This window comes from Venturia canescens, chromosome 11 (genome assembly GCF_019457755.1).
Source record: "Venturia canescens isolate UGA chromosome 11, ASM1945775v1, whole genome shotgun sequence".
Taxonomy (NCBI): domain Eukaryota; kingdom Metazoa; phylum Arthropoda; class Insecta; order Hymenoptera; family Ichneumonidae; genus Venturia; species Venturia canescens.
Genome location: NC_057431.1, coordinates 13,961,182 through 13,982,656, shown reverse-complemented (window position 1 = coordinate 13,982,656; position 21,475 = coordinate 13,961,182). Strand labels below are relative to the sequence as shown.

The window sequence follows — 21,475 nt, the reverse complement described above, 5'->3', positions numbered from 1 at the left end:
GTTTTCCCTTTCGGGTCTGCCCCCAGCCCTTGTGACTCGACGCCGATTTGCTAGGCATATCCTGCGCAACTCGGCTATCTCGTCCGTCCACCAGTATTGTGGTCGTCTGTGTCCGTTCTGTCGTCGTCTCGGCATTGTGCTATTGCACAAGCCATTATTATTATTATTATTATTATTATTATTATTATTATTATTATTATTATTATTATTATAGATTTGAAATTCCGTACCAGTTCGTGTCGAAGGCCTTCTCCTTTTATTCTCAGACATCCGAAAATCCGAATCTTCATAGTCTAGCCCATCAGATTCGTCTCCATCCAAACTATCAAGTTCAGCGAGAGCCGCTGTTATCTGTCGTCGAGGCCGCTTCATAGCATTATTGAGTGGATACGTTGAGGAGCAATGGGCGATTGGTTCGAGCTCACGAATGTCATGAGTCACTGCTGATTGTGGTAATGTGATGTCCTCGTCCAAAAATGCATTCGAATCCTTAAGCCCGAGTGCAATCGTATCCGCAACAGCCACGACTGTCTCGTTCTCCGCGCTCTTCAACGAACTGACTTCGGGTGAATCCTCTTCATTTTTTAGCGACATTTGACTCAACCGTTCAGTCGGAAGAGTTTCTTCACTTGAAAAAGGCAGAGTTACTGGCATCGTTTTGAACAAACGATGCGCTATCGCTCCAAAAGACGATCTTATCATCGATTTTTGAGGGGGACTCTGAGACCTCTGACGAGAAAAATCTGGTGACATCTCGCGAGAAGGATTCGGAAACGATTCCAGAAAAATATTTCCATGGGTTCCGTCAGGACTTCGAGAAGGTCCACAAGAATTTTTCATCAATTCTTGAGACAGACACAAAAACGATGTTCGTTCAAGACCCAAGGACATTTTGGGACTAGGACTTAAACAAATTCCTTCGTGACGAGAACTCGAAGGTTCTGGAAGAATTTGAGATGTTTCTTCAGGAGAATTCGGATATGATCTCAGGAGAGAACTTGAGTGTTCGAAGAGCGAAGTCGATTCGTTCGGAACGTCGGCGGGATTAAACGCTCTATCTTCGAAAGCGTTTCGATTGAATGGCCAAATGCCTGTCGCGCGAAAACCATTCACCACAGTGGATTTTAAAGCAGCTTTCGGCATTGCTTTACCAATCAGCCCTGCTATTTCAGCCGGAGTTATTATTTGTCCACGATGCTCTCTCATCCAAGCCTTTACGGCAGCAGCATATGCTACTGACAGCGGTCGCATGACACTCACGTCCAATGGCTGTAATCGGTGCGTGCAGTGTGGTGGAAAGCAAAGAAGGATAATATGACTTTTTCGAGCCCAATCTATCACTTCTAAGCTCTTTTTATGAGTCGTATGACCATCTAGTAGAAGGAGGACAGGATTTTCTTCAGTAGGTTTCGTTTGTTTAGTAAACCATTTCAACCACCTCACGAAAATATCTGTTTGCATCCAACCACTTGGGTGGCATGCACTCCAACTGCCCTGTGGTGCTCCAATCATAAACGATTCATTTATCCGTTGTCGAGGAAATACAAATAATGGCGGCAAGAAATTTCCCGATGCTGAGACACACGTTTCAACCGTGGTGTTCTGGCCTCGCTCAGCAGAAGTCACAACTCCGACCTGTCGTTTACCTTTTGTCGAAATAATCTTCGACATATGCTTTGGCACGGATAAAAAGCCAGTTTCATCGACATTGTAAATTCTGTCCGGCGTGAGACGATATTTATTGTACACGGACTCCAACAAATCGTAAAAATTCTCAACCACAATTTTGTTGAAGCCCTTCGCTCGTGCAGCTGATATGGCCTCTGGTTTTCGTAATGATAATTCCGGGTGTCTGTTGAGGAGTCCATCAACCTAATCCAAACTGGCTATTCCACCGACGAAATTATTTTTAATATTGTTTTTTTCTGCCAACTGGCACGCCAGAACTCTTAACTCAGTTTTTGTGAGTCCGTGAAGACAATCGTCCATCTCTTATAGATAATTAACTAACTGTTGTTCTTGAGCTGGACTGAACACTGTCAGAAACCTTCCTAATCCTATTAAGATTAAAGTAAAAAGAGAAAGAAATGAAGAGAAAAAAGAGGGAAGAGAGTGAGAAAAATATGGCAAGTGTACTTACCTTTCAACGTAGATAATTCCATATCCCAAGTCTTCGAGAATAAGCTGACACGTCTAATCAAAGTAGATCGTGGAATTTGAAAGGATTCCGCAGCTTGCTTGCATCCCATTTTTTTTACAACAGCTATGATTGCATTTTCCATGGCTACTTCATCCCAGGACTGCCGATTCGTCTTTCTCACATATACTCGAACCATTTCGAACTTCTTGAACGGTTTCAAGTGTTCACTAAAAATTTTATTCGATGATACCGCAATTCTTTCTATCTTCGATAAAGTTCATGAACGAGTACTGGAATTTTATGAAATGCAATAAAAAGTTGTTCCGAAAAATAAGTAAAAAATAAGAGAAAACAAAAATCGATTAAACATAAACGATGGAATAAAAAAATCTAGGAAATGATGTTCTATTTTTTTCTATTTTGGAAAAAAGACTTTCTATTGAAACCAATCGGTTTATTTATTTTCAACAGGTCATAATAGCAACTATCAAACAATGGAGACATTTGATTTTCGACAAAAGACTTCGATGTTTGAAAATTTATAGCACGAAAAAATCACTGAGGAAAACTTCCATATCAGGCAAAAAAATTTTTTGATGTTATGGTAATATTCCAGTAGTATTGCATGATTAATACACAGTGAAATTCAGTTTTATGATAAAAAATTTTTCTCACAGTCACAACACAATCAACGCTCACAGGGCTAACATATATTTCGATATCTGATTCATGCAAGCAAACCTGTTAATTAACTATTTATTTTTGACCAATACCGTTTCTATCCGAAATTCGCGGACTGAATTTAATTCCAATAGTAGTCTATATTGTTTTCCGGGAAATTACACAAAGACAGGAAAAATCAGTCAATTTGATGTTTTTGGCGCCCCTTGAGTTGAAATTTTGATAAGAAATCAACAAAACATCGAACGTATACTGCACGTTTGGCGGCGAGTAGTTGGCGCTGTTGTTTGCCCGTTGTGGCCTGAAACGCCGCTGTGTCGTTGACCCGAACTCGCGTGCCACTTTGAAAGAATCGAAAGTTGCGAAGTTCGATATTTGTGCGCATAAAAGCGTTTACGAGTTGTCTCCCGGATTCGGTTGACTTTTTGGCTTTTGGTGGTATTTTCAAAGTGTCGATGCTGATAGAATAGTCGCAGAAAAAATGTTTCGACAACGTGAGACTCTTGACTTACTGTTACCAGAAAGTTATTGCTTGGCTCGTGGCTCGACAACATCTTACTTTAAGGTAAGACCTCCTCGACTTCGCGCCTGTCATTTCCTTGTCAATGTTTCTTAATGAATTCTTCGAAGATAAGGGAAACATCCCTTATCAGGGTGAGTTGTTCCTTTTTCACTAAATCTTTATTGGTCGACACAATAATTATTATAAAGGAGACATAATTGTAAAGGAGGGCAAAATTCTTGAAGTGGACTTATGAGTTAGCTCGGCAAACCTCTCAAAGCTGATTCAGGAATTAGAGGCTCGTTTCTCCTTAATATTTTTTCATGATTTCTTCGATGTTAAGAAACACTATCTCTCACCGAGATGTGTTTGTTTGGGTTTGTTAGGGTTTGTTTGGGTTTGTTGGGTTTGTGTTGTCTCTTTTCAACTTCTTTTTTGTCGTTTGAAACAATAGAAAATTTCATGAAGGAGGGCGAAATTTTCAAAGCGCTCTTAGGAACATTATATAGAAATTGTTTTGCTTGTGGAAAGATGGAGATAAGTTGACAAAAGTTTTCATGTCCTTGACCATGTTATTGGTTTTGGTCTTGTCAATCTTCCTCACTCTAAATCCAAGTGTGTTATTGCTAACACACATTAAGTGTGTTCTGTACTTAGCGCCACAAGGAAACTATAGATTTTTAACACACCATAAAACGTGTAAAAAGTGACCACAAGAAATCTACAATTTGCTTACGGCACAGAACACACTTTACGTGTGTTGGCAATAACACACTTGGATTTACAGTGCTGTCATGATTGTCCCCTAATTTTTCCTCGATACTTTCCAGGTTTGATCAACGAAATCTTAAAGAAGCTTCTCAAAGAGTGCGTAGGACAGAAATTCCTATAACCAAAATTATGGAGGCCAAGAATACATGGATAGATGGATAAAATACTTGAGATACAGTTCATTGTATTTTAACTTAAACAAGATAAAATCCTGCATTGACGCCATACATAATGAAGAATCCACAAAAATATTTCGATAGAAAACCCTACATTGATGCCATATATAGAGGAGGTGAGCAAATTATCTACAATGTTACGCTTAGAACATTCCGCAAAACTATTTTAGTAGAATGGCAAATTTTTGATGCGCAAAAGAGATTGAGTGGATACGAAGCCCACTCTCCTTATGAAATGAAAGGAATTCAAGCCATCAAGTATTCATTTCAACTCCCTCTGAGAGTGGGTCTTCATTTTTCCCAAGTTTTTGTTTCCGACAAAAACGCTCTCAGGATTTGCCTAATTTTTTTTTAATTTTCATCCGAGGAATAGAGCCTGAGTGATCCCATTTCTTTTCCCATATTACCGAGTTGACATCCTATTTGGAAACAATCGCTTGGAACGGTTGCATTTCGAAAAATATCGATTTTTCGGTTTTATGCCTCTTAGAGGCTGTGTCCGTTTTGCCCCGAATTTTTTTTTTATTGGAATTCCCGAAACTAGGACTACAAATCGATTGCGGTACTCTAATATAGTGCGAACGCCAAATATACCCCAGCACGATGGACCCAGAGTTGATTTTTTGCATGGCCCAAAAACATGAACCAAATGCGATTTCAAGATTTGGCTCATTTATCTTTCTTACATTCCCAAGTATGGGGATCCAAGTGGTCCCCTTCCTTTTGTTATATCACTCAGTTGATATTCTATTCAGAAACAGTCGCTTGGAATGGCTATATTTCGAAAAATGTGGGTTTTTGGATTTTTATGCCTCTGAGGGGCTGTGTCCGTTTTGCCCCGAAAATTTTTTTTTACGAAATTCAGGAAACAAGGACTGGGCATCAATTTTGGGACTCAAAAATAGTTGAAAGACCATATGCTCATCAATGGAACTTGCTTAAATCCTTAAGTGTCCATTTTCCCCCATATTACCCTACTTCAGACCCGCCCAACGATTCCACATACATCCAAAAGTGCTTCAGACCCGCCCAACGATGCCCATTCTCCTATTACTCATCGTACTGTTTTGGGTTTGGATATACTATTGAAATCTGAGGTGGCTCGAACCTGAGTTCGTGAAAATCGTTTTGGACCAGAAAATAATATTCAAACTTGAGGTGGTTCCAAACGTTATTCGTTTTCATTATTTACGCATCTATGCGTGTGCGTGTATGTATGTGTACGAGTGTGCGTGTTTGCATACCGATGGGTATACGTGGGTGTATGAATGGAAATCTTCAGAATTACAAATAAAATCATAAAAATAAAAAAATGCAAAAAAATGCACTTTGAAGACCAAACTCCAACCTTCTCGTGGTAAAGTGCGTAAGTAGATCATGATATCGAAACTAATAGAATTTGGCGAAATATAGAGATTCTGGAACGTTTTCGTGTTTTTCTCCTTAAATACTGCTTCTACACGGATTATGTACTAAATAATACATGTCTATTCTTTTATGACCTACAACTTTTATTTAAAATATTTTTCTCTAAAATCTATATTTATGACGATAAACGTAAAATACCTTAGAAAAATCGTTTTTTTCGAAATTTGACCTTGAAAATGAAAAATGCGGCCATTTTGCATATCATATTCGTAATCATCGCGTCGAAATACATAAGTATACCAAATTTCAGATTGATTGGGGGTATAGGCTTTTGGAAGTTTATCCAAAAATTCACCACGTTTAATAGACCTTTTTACATATGCAGAAAAATTTTTAGCTTGTGATATTCATAACTTGTTACTTATTTTTCTATTTTTTACCACGTGTCAAACGAAGAAGCGTGTTTCCTCCTTGAATGGACAACGCAAGCAGAGTGATTTGATTCAAAATTATTCTAATTGTATAGATTAATCGGTTTGAACACATTTAAGTCGCTATACGTACACTACCGGGGCAAAGTTTCCGGACAAAAATCCAGAAAAGTTAAATGCAATCTTAACAGAGAAAAAAGTAATCTTCTTTTACTTTTAATCCATTAGAATTTCATCACATTATTTTCTTTAAAATTTTTTAAATCTGGAATGTTTACTCTCGGCGTTGATCCGTGTTTTTTGTGAATTATGTAGTCGTGTTAGAATATCTAAAGTAAAAGAAGATTCATTTTTATATTTAAACTTTTCATTGAAAAATATCTTGAAAACCTTATTGATAAAATCTTGAAAAAGAAATCTGATAAAATTTTAATGAATTGGAATTGGAAAAGGACAATAAAAAACTTCTTTTTCTATCAAAATTTCATAAAAAGAACCTCATCGTTTTCGAGTTACGACATTCAATGTACTTAAGGTTCTACTTTAAATATAAAGGAAGAAATTTCTGAAAAAAAATATTTAAAAAAGTCCGATGCCTTAAACAATTGCAAACGCAACTTTGTTTATTTTTGAAATATTCTGTGAAACCTAATTGTTCTGGTGGTACGCGACAGTTTTGAAAATTTGTCTTCTTTTGATAAAAACGTGATAATTCTGCAAAACATAATTGTAATCAATTTTTCCAATTACAAAATTAAAGTTAAGACTCTTCGAGGGCTCTTTCGCAGAATTGAGGGTAAAAAATTGTATCTAGAATGGAAGTAAAAAAAGTAAAAAAAACGGACGTTTTTAAAATGACGTAATAACCACAAAAAAGGTCGTAGACGTAGAAATATTTAAAAAAAAACCAAAATGACGCGGAATATCTCTTCTCTAATACTTGCGTTGTCCATTCAAGGAGGAAAAACGCTTTTTCGTTTAACAAGTTATGAATATCACAAGCTAAAAACTTTGCTGCATGTGTAAAAAGGTCTACTAAACCGTGGTGAATTTTTTGAAAAAAATCAAAATGGTCCAAGTTTGAAAAAAAAAATATTTTTCATTGAAAACTGAAAAAAAGTATAAAAATTCATTTTGTTATTTTTTTGTATTTTTTGAATGAAACTACAACTCAAGGCGAAAAAATAACCTACTATTCTATTTCAATATCTCTGTTATTGAAGAAGTTATGGGCGTTCACGAAAAAATTGTACAAAATTTTGAAAAATTTTTTGTGATCAGATGAGTTGGGGAAGAAATCTAAAAAAATTAGGAACGACTTCTTTCTGTAGTTACAAAATAATAGAAAATTTTCAGCAAAATAAAAAATGGTCGGGGTCGTGGATTGATCGGTTTGGTATGGAATGACCCATAGGTATATTAGGGTGGTCGTTATTTGAGGTCAAAATTTATTTTAATCTTTCCGCCACCGAATTCGGTTCGAAATACATAAAAAGTAATGCCGTAATTTGTCAGATTTTTAAAACAATGCTTAATCCTCGACTACGGGGGTTGAAGTTTTTCGTTTATAATACATGGAATTTTTCTTCGTTTGTGGTCACGATTTTATGACGCTGAAGTTTCCAACGTTGAAGTCCAACGAAATGATCGAAAAAAACTCTCCAATAATTCCAGTAATTCTCCTATTTTGTTTCCTGCCAAATTTGCGATTCGTAGTTATACAAGCTGCACCAACGATTCGTGAAATAAAAAATTGGTTAATTACAAACGTTTTTTTCGTTCATTTCGTTGGACTCGAACGTTGGAAACTTCAGCGTCGTACGATTTTACTGTGAGCCTCAATACGTTTGGAAAATCTTAAAATTTTCAGAAATTATTTTATAAGCATGTGCTACACGGAAAAAATGTCCAAAATTCCTACCCTTAAAATGTTGTATAGCTTCACCTTACTAACCCATTAATGGGCAAAACGACAAATTTGGACACACAATTTCAAGTACGCAGTTTTAACTGAGGGACAAAAGAAAAAATTTGCCAATTGCTTCCTCAAGATGGTCAAGATGCACGGTGCTCAAGATGCACGGTGCTCAAGATGCACAATGCTCAAAGCTTACTCTATGAGGTGCTCTATTTTTCATTTTGGCTTCCTCATAGAGTAAGCTTTGAGCATCGTGCATCTTGACCATCTTGAGAAAGCAATTTGCAAATTTTAATTTGCAGCATTTTTTTTTGTATACAAGGAAATTTTCTTTCTCTCATGTTCTTTATGCATAAAAAACGTTAAAAATAAATGTCAGCCCGATTACAGCAGAAGCTCCACTTCTGAATAATTACCGGAAATAATGTATTTTCTCTACCTTCTTTTACGAACTTTAATTTATCTCTTTGTTTAAATCCATAAAAAACAACTGAATGACGAGCCATCAGAAAAAACAGTTTGCAACTTTCAATTTTCATCGTTTTTCTATTTGCATTGAAATTAAAGAAAATTCCGACAACTTTGCTGGAAAGTATAGAGAAAGTACAGACTTATACACGATATCTTACAAAATTTCCAAAAATTGAAGCCATTAGACGATTTTTTGAAAAAATTATATTTTCATAAAATTCAAAATATCATAAAATTTAAACCGCTCAACCGATATTCCTCAACCTTCCTATTATGATAGTCTATTTATAAAAAAAAAATTATTAATAAATCTCTAAATTTTCGGAAGTTAGAGCGTCGACACCATTTTTATGAAAATTTCAAAACGTCGTCAGATTCGTAATTTTTTACAAATTCTGACAAAATTATCAGAGAATGAAGAGCTTGTATAGATTAACATCTGTGCAAAACGGTAGCGCTGTATCTCAAACCGTTTCCGAGTTACAAACGTTTTGAATTTTGCAGTGCCATAACACACACACGCACACACACACACACACGCGCGCGCGCGCGCACGCACATCCGGATATTTTTTCTAGATATGATTTTTCGATGTTTTGGAACATTTTGAGCACATTGACATTGTAAACTGGAAAATAAAAAATATTTCATCGTCACAAAGCTTCCTCTATGAGGAAGCAAAATTCTTCAAAATCTGATATAGGGGTTTTTGAGGGTGCTCTTTCAGAATCTGGCATTTATTTTGTAAAATTAAATCAAAATCTTCATTATTTTTGCGTTTTTAATTGGAAAGTCAAGAATTTTTAACGTTTTTTTTCCTTCAGATCGATTTTCGTTACTGATGCTGTACTCAAATAACCATATTTTTAATTTTTAATGCTCAAAAATGCGATTATTTTACAATTTTAGCAGTTTTTTGCCATTTACTCAAAATTGGCCCCAAAGTCTAATCCAGCGCGTCAAAATACATAGAATTATATGGGTCTAGTCAAAAGTACTGACCACTTTTTTTTTGTGTGCTGGTGTAATCAACGAGAGAGAACCTTCGGTCACCTGACTGCCAGAAAATTGTGGCAGACTAAAAGGTGGCACCTTGTTTTTCAAATTTTGGATTATTTACTTACGAATAGTCGCAAACTCATTTACTCGCGAACAGTCTTACGAACATTTCACAAATAAATGATTTCAGATGTTTGAAAAAAATCAATTAAAACTACTGTAATTAAAAGTATTTGCGCGGCAAAATTTTGCTAGGAGCACCACCACCAATTTATTACCTCGCATTCTATTTATCATTATAGATGTATTTAGATGAAATAGCAGGTCGATCTACAAATCATGCAGCCGGATCCTGTACTATAACAGAGTGAGCATACGCAAATTCTTTACAACGTCAACAGAAATACGACTGTGCCAACATTTTCTCGATATTTTTGCAGAAACACAAGAATTTTTAATACCCAAATAACCTTTTTTCCAAATTTGTACTGCAATTTTTGGTGTACACATCTTTTTTTTTAATCTGCAATCGATAAATTACCAAAAGATCGTTAAATACAGATCGACCATCGTTAAATTCGATTGGAGAAAGGAATGATCGTTGAAAACGACAGTTAACAGATGGAGTCACCTACCCGGTCGAGAAGTATTTCAAGCTGCATACGGGCTCATCAGGTAGAATTAATATCGCCGCTCACTGCTAAGTTTGCCGGCCCCCCGGGCAGAGAAAGCTCGAACAGTAACAGCAAAAGCGGACCAATTGCCAGGAGAGCTCCTTTTTCACATCGGGCATTCCGGGCCAAACGAATAAATCGACAGTACTATATTTTTAACATTTGGTTGTTCATTGTTTTTCCATCCGTTCACAAATTCAGGGCTTTATTTTACGTCAAGAGTAGCACAGACAAACATTACCCTACAAAATAATTAGAGCGAGTCGCATCATTCATTGTAATTTTTGAAAAATGCTTTAGCTATGTTCGAAATAAATTGATATAGAAAAAAATCTGCATATTCATATTAAACCAGGGATTACACTTTCAGTAGTTTTTTTTGTTTCGTGTCTTTTGTAATACTTAATGTATTAATTTGTAATTAATGTAATAATTAACACGACATGGAAAAAAATGAAACTTTGGGTCCATGAATACTATTCACTTCGAGAGTGGGAGTCATCACTCGATAGTTTGGAACTGAAACGGTCCATACCTATGTATATTTCAATTCCTCTTCCTTTCTTCTCCTTTCACCGGCGAACATATGTAATGCGGGGACCATGAAAAACCAGAAGGAATATTAGATTTATCGATTTTTTTAATGCTTTTTTCATTTTTCCCACTTTTTTGGTGAAGATGAAAACAGAAGAAGTCATAAATAATCACTCCATCACCGATTTTACTCTTTTCCATATTGAATGCTTTAATAATTTGTAATTCATTTCAAATCGAATTTAATCGGAGCGAGATTTTATATTCATTCTGTAACAAAGGCGACAAATGGCCCTTCAATTTTATAAGTCAAGAGATAGCAATTTCAAGTATAGCTGCACGTCTTAACTTAAAACTTTTCAAATTTTTATCTTGTTAGTACTTGGCATCAAGAGGCTGCGACGTCTCCAGAAATGATGAGAAATTTTCAAAGATCGGAATGAAATAAAAAAACATCTGATATTCATAAAGATAGAGAGATCTGTTTTCTCAACAGTGCCTGTTTCAAAAAGGCAAAATGGAAAAAAAGTCAGTGAACATCTAAAAATGGTTTTCAAACTAAGAGATAATGCATATGAGCTCGTATTCCAAACGGGAAAAATACTTAAAACGAAAGTGGTAGAAAAACTGAGAGTGGTTAAAAATTCAAATGTAAACTTCGTTTCGGTATCGATTGAATATATATGCCCGTAGGCTAACTGTAGTCTATGTAGATGAAGTTGAAGGTAGAACTGATTGAAAAACGAATGATGTTCCTTTCGTGTTTAATGCCTAACTTGCTATTTACCTAATCCGCTCCTGTAACTGGAGGCTAACTTTGAGATCACGATCGTATAGCATTTCGCTCATCATTTAATTCCTTTCCAGCCAAATAAATTCCCAATATACGAGGATTGACCATGTCTCCATTTCTACTCTATGATGCATTTAGGATTAATAGTGTCTTTCTCATCTCTTCTCACGTCTTTGCACTATATAAGTATTTTACATCATTTCATTTACATTTACATTTTTTGTAAAAGTAAAGTTACGTTTCTAGAAAACGTCGAGCGCATCCTAAATTGAATTTGACTTATAATTTATTTTTTAAGAAAAATGTATTCCAATGCTCGATATTAATCTGTGAAATTAGGAAAAAAAATATACAGCCTTGAAGGAAAGTATTGAACACCCTGGAAATTTTCGCGGCGAACAAAAATCGAATGTTCCAATGAAAAACAATCGGAAGTTAATTTAACAATCGGCCTTTTGAAGGGCACATTCCGAGTCACATTTTGCTTTCGTATTTCTCTCTCTACGATTTTTTTACCCCTACGTAGCATTTTTAAGAACTGGTTCTTCATGATTTTCTTATTCCAAAAAACTTTGTTTTTGAAAAACTTTTCTGTGATTTTTTTGTAGAGTTAATTAACTTAGAAAATACGTCATTTTGAAAAAGCTCATTTTCCATGATTTTTTTACTTTACAAAAGCACTTGCTAGACTTCAGAAACATTTTGATCTCAAAAATTATTGACGCGATCATCACAAAGAAGCCAAAAATCTTTAATTTCGTTGTGAAAAAAACATTTCTAGGATTTCGCTCGGAGAGTTACATATCTTAAAGTGTTATGTAACTCTACGTGAAAAAAAGAATTACCTAACTAGAAAGTCATATAACTCTGCGAAAAAAAATCGTAGAAAAGATTTTCAACACAGAAATTAAAATTCTCGGTGTCCTCTTTAACGACTTCGATAATAAATTGTAAAATGATAATGTTTAAGCCTAACAAGTGTTCTTGTAAAGTAAGAAAATAATGAAAAACCGACATCCTTAAAATGACCTTGTAAGCGCAAAAAAATGCAAAAATAAAAATAAAAAAAATCGAAATGTATCTGAAATTGTTCGCTATTCTCTAGCCCGTTTGTTAAATTGACTTATGATTGTTTCTGATAAAGATATCCTCTTTTTGTTCTTCAATGAAACTCACAGGGTGCCATTTACTTTTGATCAAAACAGTATATACAGGGAAGCATTTAAGAACTAGTCGAAAACATGCATTGTTCAAAAGAAAATATACGCGCAAAACATATTTAAATAATTTTTTATTTCTAATTCAAATATTGATACATACTTCAATCGATCTCCCAAGAGCTTCATTATACTCCCTAAATGTCGCTAGCTCTGTCGTCACGAATGATCTTCATTGTTACGTAGTATCTGCTTTCTGTTACGTGTACTTTAACATTTAGCCTTCCACGATGAACCTTCTCTACCTGCTCTCTTGATACTAGCGAAAGATCAGGAATAATTGAAAGTTCTTCTATCCTAGACCCAAACTTTTTTTACCTCGAATATTTATAGAAACTGAGAAAAAGTAATTTAAAAGTTCATTCATACAACGATTTACTTTAATTACATCATTATGGATCAACGATCATTTTAGTTGACATGCAATTGTTGTAATCAATTTAACTTATTATGACACTCTAAGAAATAACTATCTTAGTTCATATTTCTGGTAATGATATTTTTTCGATAACTGTACGTGATATACCACGTGCTCTGAGGTTTACAGTAAACATTAAGGCAAAGAAAAAAAAGCCTCAACAATTCATGGACTTAATTATAGGTAATGACTTAAAAAGGAAATAGAGAAAATTTTCCGGAGTTCGAATCGAAGTTAATATGAGAAGTCAGATCAGTGGGAGATGAAGAATCAGAAAGATGCCGAAAATTCTAGTCAATCGATAATTACGGAGCAGGGTCAGATTAAAAAAAAAAACCACCAAAAATTATATCTTCCGGGAATAATGCTTATAAAAATGGTGACTGAGCTTCTCAAAATATCATATCTATCTATATCAAAATAGTATCTTAATATGTATGAAAACGGAATATATAAAAATAACTAGAAACATTTTTATCGTAGTAATCAATAAATGAATTATGTAAAAGTAAAAAGTGATGACGGTACATCTCGATACCATGGTCAGATGAGAGATAATGAAAACAAGTCAGAATCGAGCTAAAATAATTTAAAAGAAAGTTTATTCATTGAATATATTCTGAAAATAAATATAATTATCAAGTTTTAATTTGAAGTTATGATTCCAGCTTCAAACCGATATTTGAAGCAGCTTAACCCAGACCAAAAGAGAGAAAGAGAGAGAGAGAGAGAGAGAGAGAGAGAGAGAGAGAGAGAGAGAGAGAGAGAGAAAGAGAGAGTGGGAGGGAGGGAGGAAGAAATACTCCAAGAGCATAAATAAAAGAGTAAATAGTATACGAGGAAGAGACGAAGTTCTCCAATGGAAGGGAGTGTCTGAACGTCACAAGTCAGTTAAGTGGTGGTGGCAATATAAAACCGCGTAAGTGGCGGGCCTTAGCCAGTCTGTAAGCGGTACCTACGATCCAAGGTCCGCTAGTCCCACTCTAAGCCCGGCATTTTTTTTCATACAAAATATATACTCTGTACACTGATGTACACAATATAAACACGATCTTATAGAAACTAATGTGATCAAGAGGATCTTCGTCTACATAAGAGACCAAAAGAAAAGTAATTATTAAATTTGCAATTTCTTAAATTAGCGCCAAAAAAATTAGGTACTCGTGAGGGTATCGATTCAATTTTTCACTCCCTCTCCTCCGGAAGTGTCACGCGTGTGTGAATTCAACCATAATATATAAATTTTGATACTTTTTTCAAATTTTTGTATTGGAAAAATCGTATAATAGTGAGGAATAACAAGAATAGGAATATATCAAACAGAGGTATTCAGTGGAGCTGTTGCGTCTAAGCCGACCCTTTTTCATTTCCCTGTTCACTCTCCCACCCCTAGAAAAATATCTCTCCCTCCCCTTTCGCCCCACCTACCTGCAACACTATCGGCTCCAAGCATTGCGATTCAAGTAAAGCCACTCTCGTTTCAGTGTTAGATGAAAAACAAAAGTTTTTTTACCTCGAGAGGGTAAAAAAAGGAGACGGCTCCGACGAAACAACGTATGTTCATCCACGAAAATTTCATTCAGTTAGAGGAGAACATGATAAATTCAATGTTTTACTCACTGTTGAATAAACCTAATCCCTTGTTAAAAGGGAAAATCATTGCATAGACCACATTCTTATCAAATTAAATGGAATTTGATTTGATGAACGAATTTTATTTCTCAGTTGTGCTCGTGACCGGACATACTTCGAAATTTCGACTATATTACTGGCCATTATTCACGTGAATTCGTTTTTAATTTTCACTTTGAGTTAATACTCTGCTGATTGACTTAATTCAATTATTTGAATTCTCCTGATTGATCTTCAATGACCATTTGATTATTTTGTGATCAAAGACGGTTCGGCACGCGAGCGACGTCAATACAAGATTACCGAGGATGAAATCCTCGATTTTGCTGCTTGTAGCAGTGATCACTTTCACAGGTATGTTAAAACTCGTTTGCTCTCCTTTATTTTTTCATAAAAGTCGATGACATTTTAGTTATAATATTCATAATACAGTACTGGCTCAGTACCGTGACAACCTCGCAAGACCAAAGTAATAGCAATAGTGGTATCTATAATAATAATAACAATAATAATAAAATTCATGATAATTACTCGGGAAATATATGTAACCCTGTCATCGAAACTTTTATATGTGGGGGTATCATCGTTTCAATCAGAGGTACAATTTATATGATAATTCAAATAGGCTTGGTTGCTTATAATTTTTTATTTGTCAAGTATAAAATGTAAGTATGGACATAAGGATTACATAGAATTTAATAGTCTTGAACAGTGTATATTTGATGTAACTAAAATAACTAACCGTTGGTGTCTCACATAAGGTATGGACAAACATAATTTTTCTACGTTTGTTTCGGAATGCAATGGGTGATTGGCAAGTAAAATACACAGAGAAAAAGAAACAGTTAGAATGACGAGGTTAGATACAAGTAGTGAGGGGATTAGAGGGTAGTGTGTTTCTAAGATAGGCAACTAAAACGACAGACATTCCGAGCTGTCTGAGAACCGCCAGACCGTTACTACTAAAGCTATATCGTTTGAAACATCGAGAAATCCGGAAGTACAATGACTTGTTTTTCTAGGCGTACATATACATTCCGTGTCGTTATATTTTATCGGCGTGAATACGTATGTAAGCATGGCAAATATTGCAAAATGCACTTTATAAAACCTCGCGAAGCGTGTATACAGCGGTTTGATCGGTACGAGTTAATGATACATAATCTCGGACCACCAAAAGTTTTGAATAGACAAACACTAACATTTCATCACCGCAGTCTCGGAATGATAAAATATGGCAAAATATTACTAGATGATTTTCTCCCCATTTTTGTTTGTATCCGTTTCACTTCCTGTTAATTGAAGCATTATTAGGTAGAAATTAACAAATTAATGAAAATATGAAAATTTGTGCATTCATTTGTTTAGAAAAGAAACATTATATGCCGTTAGGGTATAGAAATATTGTTGCATAAGAGATTAGAACGTGAAAGCTCATGGCAATCGTTTGTCAGTCCCGGATGCCTGACGTCATCGCAAAAGTGAGAGGGAGGGACAACTTTCCCCGTCTTCTTTCCAATCTCCGACAAAGAATTCTCTTGCGACCAAACCGGAATACCGACTGATTAAAATTGATTGGAAAAATACGTAAATCCATAACTGGGAATTTCGTGATTTTGGATTAAATGCCACCGATTACTTGGGCTAGTGGAAGAGGAAGAGGCAGTGGGTGGAGTGAAAATCGAAGCAGATGGGTTTTTTTATTAAATTATCTTGCGGTTGAAGTTGGGATTATGTAGAGCCCTTTCGATTCAGGGCTCAATTTCCGAGTTTAAAACTTACTCAAAACTCATCATTGCGGCAACTATCAAATGAAAGAATAAAAAATTATCTTTGTGAAGGAAAGATAACGATGAAAAAATATGCATAATTGAATGTTGCAGAGGGTGCATTAAGTCGCGTCAAGCGTCAAGACGACGCCAAAAAAGATGACAGCTTTGAGAATGAAATATGCAAGGATAAAGACGCCGGTGAATGGTTTCGTCTTGTAGCTGGTGAAGGTGATAATTGTCGTGATGTTATACAGTGCACGAGTTCGGGTTTACAAGCGATAAGATGTCCTGCCGGTTTGTATTTTGACATCGAAAAGCAAACGTGTGACTGGAAGGGTGCAGTAAATAACTGCAAGCTCAAGAATAAAGAAAGGAAGATTACGCCGCTAATTTACACCGAAGAGCCACTCTGTCAGGATGGATCACTGGCATGTGGTGACGGCAGTTGTATCGAGCGGGGTCTTTTCTGCAACGGGGAAAAAGATTGTAGTGACGGATCCGATGAAAATGTTTGTGGTAAGATAATCCCTCGTAATCCTAAAGGGCCCTTAGAATCAAGCGGACAACAAAGTGGCCTGAATAGCAATAACGAAAAATCTCTGATAATTCGTGTATCTATCATTCTAACGTTATTACGTGGCGGAAAAATTATCCAGACATGGATAATGATCCCAATAGGGCACCACCCTGCGATCCAACCGTTTGCACTCTACCGGATTGCTTTTGTTCGGAGGATGGTACCGCAATACCTGGTGACCTTCGGTCTCAGGAAGTTCCACAGATGATAACGATTACTTTCGATGATGCGATAAACAACAACAACATTGGTCTTTACAAAGAAATTTTCAACGGGCAGCGCAAAAATCCCAATGGATGTGACATCAAGGCAACCTTTTTCGTGTCCCATAAGTATACGAATTACTCGGCCGTCCAAGAAATGCATAGAAAAGGCCACGAAATCGCAGTCCATTCAATCTCGTAAGATTCACTTAGTTATAGGGGCATGATCATCATTCCCTCCTCGAAATCTTGGCAAATGCCAATTGAAACGATCGGTTTCCTTAGAAAACAGTCAAAGAATTTGATTAATTGTTTTTCATTGTTTTTGTATAAGGCACAACGACGACGAACGCTTCTGGTCGGACGCTACGGTCGATGATTGGGCAAAAGAGATGGCTGGAATGAGAATCGTTGCTGAAAAATACGCAAACCTTACGGACAATAGTGTTGTTGGTGTTAGAGCTCCATACCTCCGAGTTGGAGGTAACAATCAATTTACGATGATGGAGGAACAAGCTTTCCTTTACGACTCCACAATTACAGCCGCCCTCAACAACCCTCCCCTATGGCCTTACACCATGTATTTCAGGATGCCACATCGCTGTCATGGAAACCTTCAACGTTGCCCAACAAGGTAAGATTTATGAAATAATTTCAGTGAAATTTTTTTTGGGGCTTCGGTGGACATGGGGAAGAACACGTGCACCCTGTCTAAAATCCTTCAACCCGTGAGCATGGAATAACCTGTCGGATACTTATTAGCCTGCCTCTTTATTCTTAGATCCCATGCAGTTTGGGAAATGGTAATGAATGAGTTGGATCGTCGAGAAGATCTTCAGAACGATGAATACCTGCCTGGTTGCGCCATGGTCGACTCCTGCAGCAATATCCTCACTGGTGATCAGTTTTACAATTTTCTAGATCACAATTTTGACCGTCATTATGATCAGAATCGCGCTCCCCTTGGGCTTTATTTCCACGCCGCTTGGCTAAAGAACAATCCAGAGTTTTTGGGGGCTTTTCTTGATTGGATTGACGAAATTCTCTCGAAGCACAACGACGTTTATTTCGTCACAATGACACAAGTTATACAATGGATTCAGAATCCACGAACGGTTACTGAATCTAAAAATTTTGAGCCCTGGAGAGAGAAGTGCGTTGTTGAAGGTAATCCAGCCTGTTGGGTACCACATACATGTAAATTGACTTCAAAAGAGGTTCCCGGGGAGACTATCAACCTTCAAACGTGTGTACGTTGTCCGAACAATTACCCTTGGCTTAATGACCCCACGGGTGATGGTTTCTTTTAGAAATATGTAGACGGAAAGAAGAAATAAAAAAATTTGATTTTTACGAACGAAAAAACCCGAGACACTCATAAAACAATGAACAAAAACTGCCTTCCTTACAAACCACATTCGTACGGAGCCAAAAGAAAGACATGAGGAAATTAAAAAAATCGCTGAATAGCGATGATATAACTAAACCCAGTGGAATCAAAATTCATAACGAGAATGTGAAACACAACGATATTATGAATAAATAAATATATATTTGATATATACACTTGCTAGAATGTCATTCATATATGTGTGTATGCGCGCGCGCGCGCGCGCGTGTGTGTGTGTGTGCGTGCGTTTGCGTGTGCGTGCGTGTGTGTGTGTGTATGTATGCTCGCGCGTGCGTGCGTGTGTGAGCTGTTTTTGTGTAACGTGTATGGTCAGAATTTAGCAACTACGCGAGTGTGACTCGACGTGTAAAATCAATCTATTATTTTGTGTAATCAAACTATTATTTTAAAAAACAAAAGCGATTTTGTTTTAATTTTAATTCTCTTTTGGAAAATATTTTTCAAGAGATAATTGTATCTTCCATCTCTTGCCCCCTTCTTATCTGTCTAAAATTAAGGAGAAATCAAATGAAATCGTAGCAAATATTGATGTCGGAATATATAATATCATGTCTTCTTGACCATTTTCCATACATTTTTTGCTCAATAATGTCGTCAGAACTGGCCGAATTCGGGCTGATCATATACGTGGCCGAGTGCGCGGGCGCGCCAGTATGCATGTACGGGCGTGCGACAGTATGTATTGGCGTGTGCATGTGTAGTATGTGTGTGCAGTAAGTAAATAAAAGGGGAATACGATGAACATAACGTACAGTTATATGATTTATTACCCTTTCCCAAAGTGCTATATTGATCATTCTCTCAAATGATTACGTAATATGAGCCGTCGATATAAATGTGAGTACAAGCATCGCGCCTCAATAAAACTATCATCGCATTATCGCACAGTAAGTAAATGATCACAAGTTTTCTATAAATTGTTCCTTCACCATGTACTAAATATGTAAAAAAGAAATCTTTTCCACACAGAAAAATCAATAAATAAAACATACAGTAGATAAGGTTAATTTAGTGGAATCTGTGTGGATACATTTCAATTGTTAGATAAATGTACGACGAGTATTTGAAGCTACCTATCTGTAATCATAAATAAATTGTGCCCTTCATCATTGTACATCGATGCCAATACAAAAGAACCCTACATAAAAAAGTAAAAAAGAAAATAATGGTACCTCAGCATTTGAAATGAAGCATTCGGTGTCACTGTATCAGGCTTATAATTATCGTCGTACTTACTGAGCAATCAGTGGTTGCATTGAAATAGTGAGGTATGAAGCAAGATAGAAAAGCCGATGGTGTGTATAATCGAAGAGAACGAGTGGTTCTCTATGCACCAACAATAGTACAATGGAACGTTAAGTGGCTATCTATGAATATAAATGTATATGTTTTTGACGTTCACAAAACGACAGGGAAAATAAAGTGGAGTGGAGAAAAAAAGGGGATACAACGGTGAGTCGTGAAAATTTTAGATCGGATTGCGAATCTGTCGCACCCCTTTCACTACATCCTCAAAGAGTCAAACTATTGTACACCTTCCATGAAATTCGTGCTGATGTTGTAATCAACGATTTTATTTATTTATATGCTCTATCACAATATGTTCAATAATCCCGAACAACAAATAAGTAATTGGAAATCCTCAATCGATGTAGCATTTTGAAGTTCGAACGGAATATATAAGGCTTGAGATTGAATTTTTTAGGGTTCTCAAATCACAAAGATTTTCATAGAACCATGTCTGTAAATAATAAGTCTTTGGTAGAATTCCCAGATAGGAAAAAATTTTGAAGAAGGCTGGTTGATTATTTTATACTGTATTTTACGATCATTTATGCAACGTGATTCAAGTAGTGTTCAGCGTGGTTTTCCCGAGGTGAACACAGTCACAAGATTCGAGAAAACTCAAAGAGGACTATGAGTCTTCGGTATGGATATCTGCACCTTCATAGATATAGTACTACTATAAATCTTGTACCAGCAGGGTTTTGTACAAGATTTCCCACACACATATACGCGCGATTCGTTCATCTTTCTTTGATTCACACGGAGAGTATAGAACATGTTTTTATCCTTATTTTACGTGAAAAATATTTCATTCAAGAAAATTTCAAGCAGCCCTATAATGGTCCGAATAGGCGTACCAAGTAATGCTCATTCAGTACTCGAAATATTTATAGACTGACTTCTTTCGACTGAAACACAATCCGTAGGAAAAATATTCTATTCTACTATCGTAATTTATCTAGAGATGCGGTAGCCTCATAATGCCAAGTATATTGAAAAGATCGTTCCAAAAAATTTCAGAAACAAAGGACAGTTTGAAAAGTGTTTATCCTATGGACTATGGTGTCAAGACGCTACTACGTCTCAAGGCAATAAAAATCGAGCAAATTTTTATCGCTTTTGAAATATAAGCCGTAATAATTATATGGAATTTGCATATGTCGTCGAAAATGAAACATCTATATTAGAGTGTGCGGAAAAAAATCGATATTTTTTTTTCCTTTGCATCCAGCCGAGAAACGCGAATTAAGGTGAAAAAAAAGATCTCCAAAAGAAGAGCTCACCGATAAATTATTTCGAACGGCGCCTCGCGTTTAAAGATTTTCCATAAGAATAACCCAGGAAACTATTGAGACCTCTGATCATCGTATCATAACTCTCTAGGAAAAAATCACTCAAAAACCGCAATTATATGTTTTTATAGAAAATCGATTCCCCTACAAAAAAAGTCCTTAGGAACAATTAGCTCCGAGTAACCGTTTTGGTGCAATCGCCGTTTGA

The 21,475-nt window shown here is 36.1% G+C and overlaps 1 protein-coding gene across 2 annotated transcripts; it reads left to right on the top strand.

Annotated features, from left to right (window-relative positions):
- The first annotated feature begins 14,029 nt into the window (after positions 1-14,029).
- serp (chitin deacetylase-like protein serp) lies at positions 14,030-19,435 on the top strand. 2 transcript variants are annotated; one of them, XM_043432203.1, is made up of 6 exons: positions 14,030-14,203; positions 14,992-15,079; positions 16,609-17,013; positions 17,154-17,475; positions 17,612-17,911; positions 18,059-19,435. In XM_043432203.1, exons 2-6 carry the CDS (start codon positions 15,034-15,036, stop codon positions 18,585-18,587), a joined length of 1,602 nt encoding a protein of 533 aa, XP_043288138.1. In that variant the 5' UTR covers positions 14,030-14,203; positions 14,992-15,033; the 3' UTR covers positions 18,588-19,435. The 2 variants fall into 2 exon arrangements, with proteins under 2 accessions (XP_043288138.1, XP_043288139.1); XM_043432204.1 differs by having other exon boundaries at positions 14,819-15,079.
- Positions 19,436-21,475: the final 2,040 nt, after the last annotated feature.

What these genes read in the sequence shown, in the direction of transcription:
- serp (XM_043432203.1), top strand. Translation starts at nt 15,034, where the DNA reads ATGAAATCCTCGATTTTGCTGCTTGTAGCAGTGATCACTTTCACAG. An exon ending in ATCGCAGTCCATTCAATCTC is followed by an intron (nt 17,476 to 17,611) that starts GTAAGATTCACT and finishes TTTTTGTATAAG; the next exon opens with GCACAACGACGACGAACGCT. An exon ending in CTTCAACGTTGCCCAACAAG is followed by an intron (nt 17,912 to 18,058) that starts GTAAGATTTATG and finishes CTTTATTCTTAG; the next exon opens with ATCCCATGCAGTTTGGGAAA.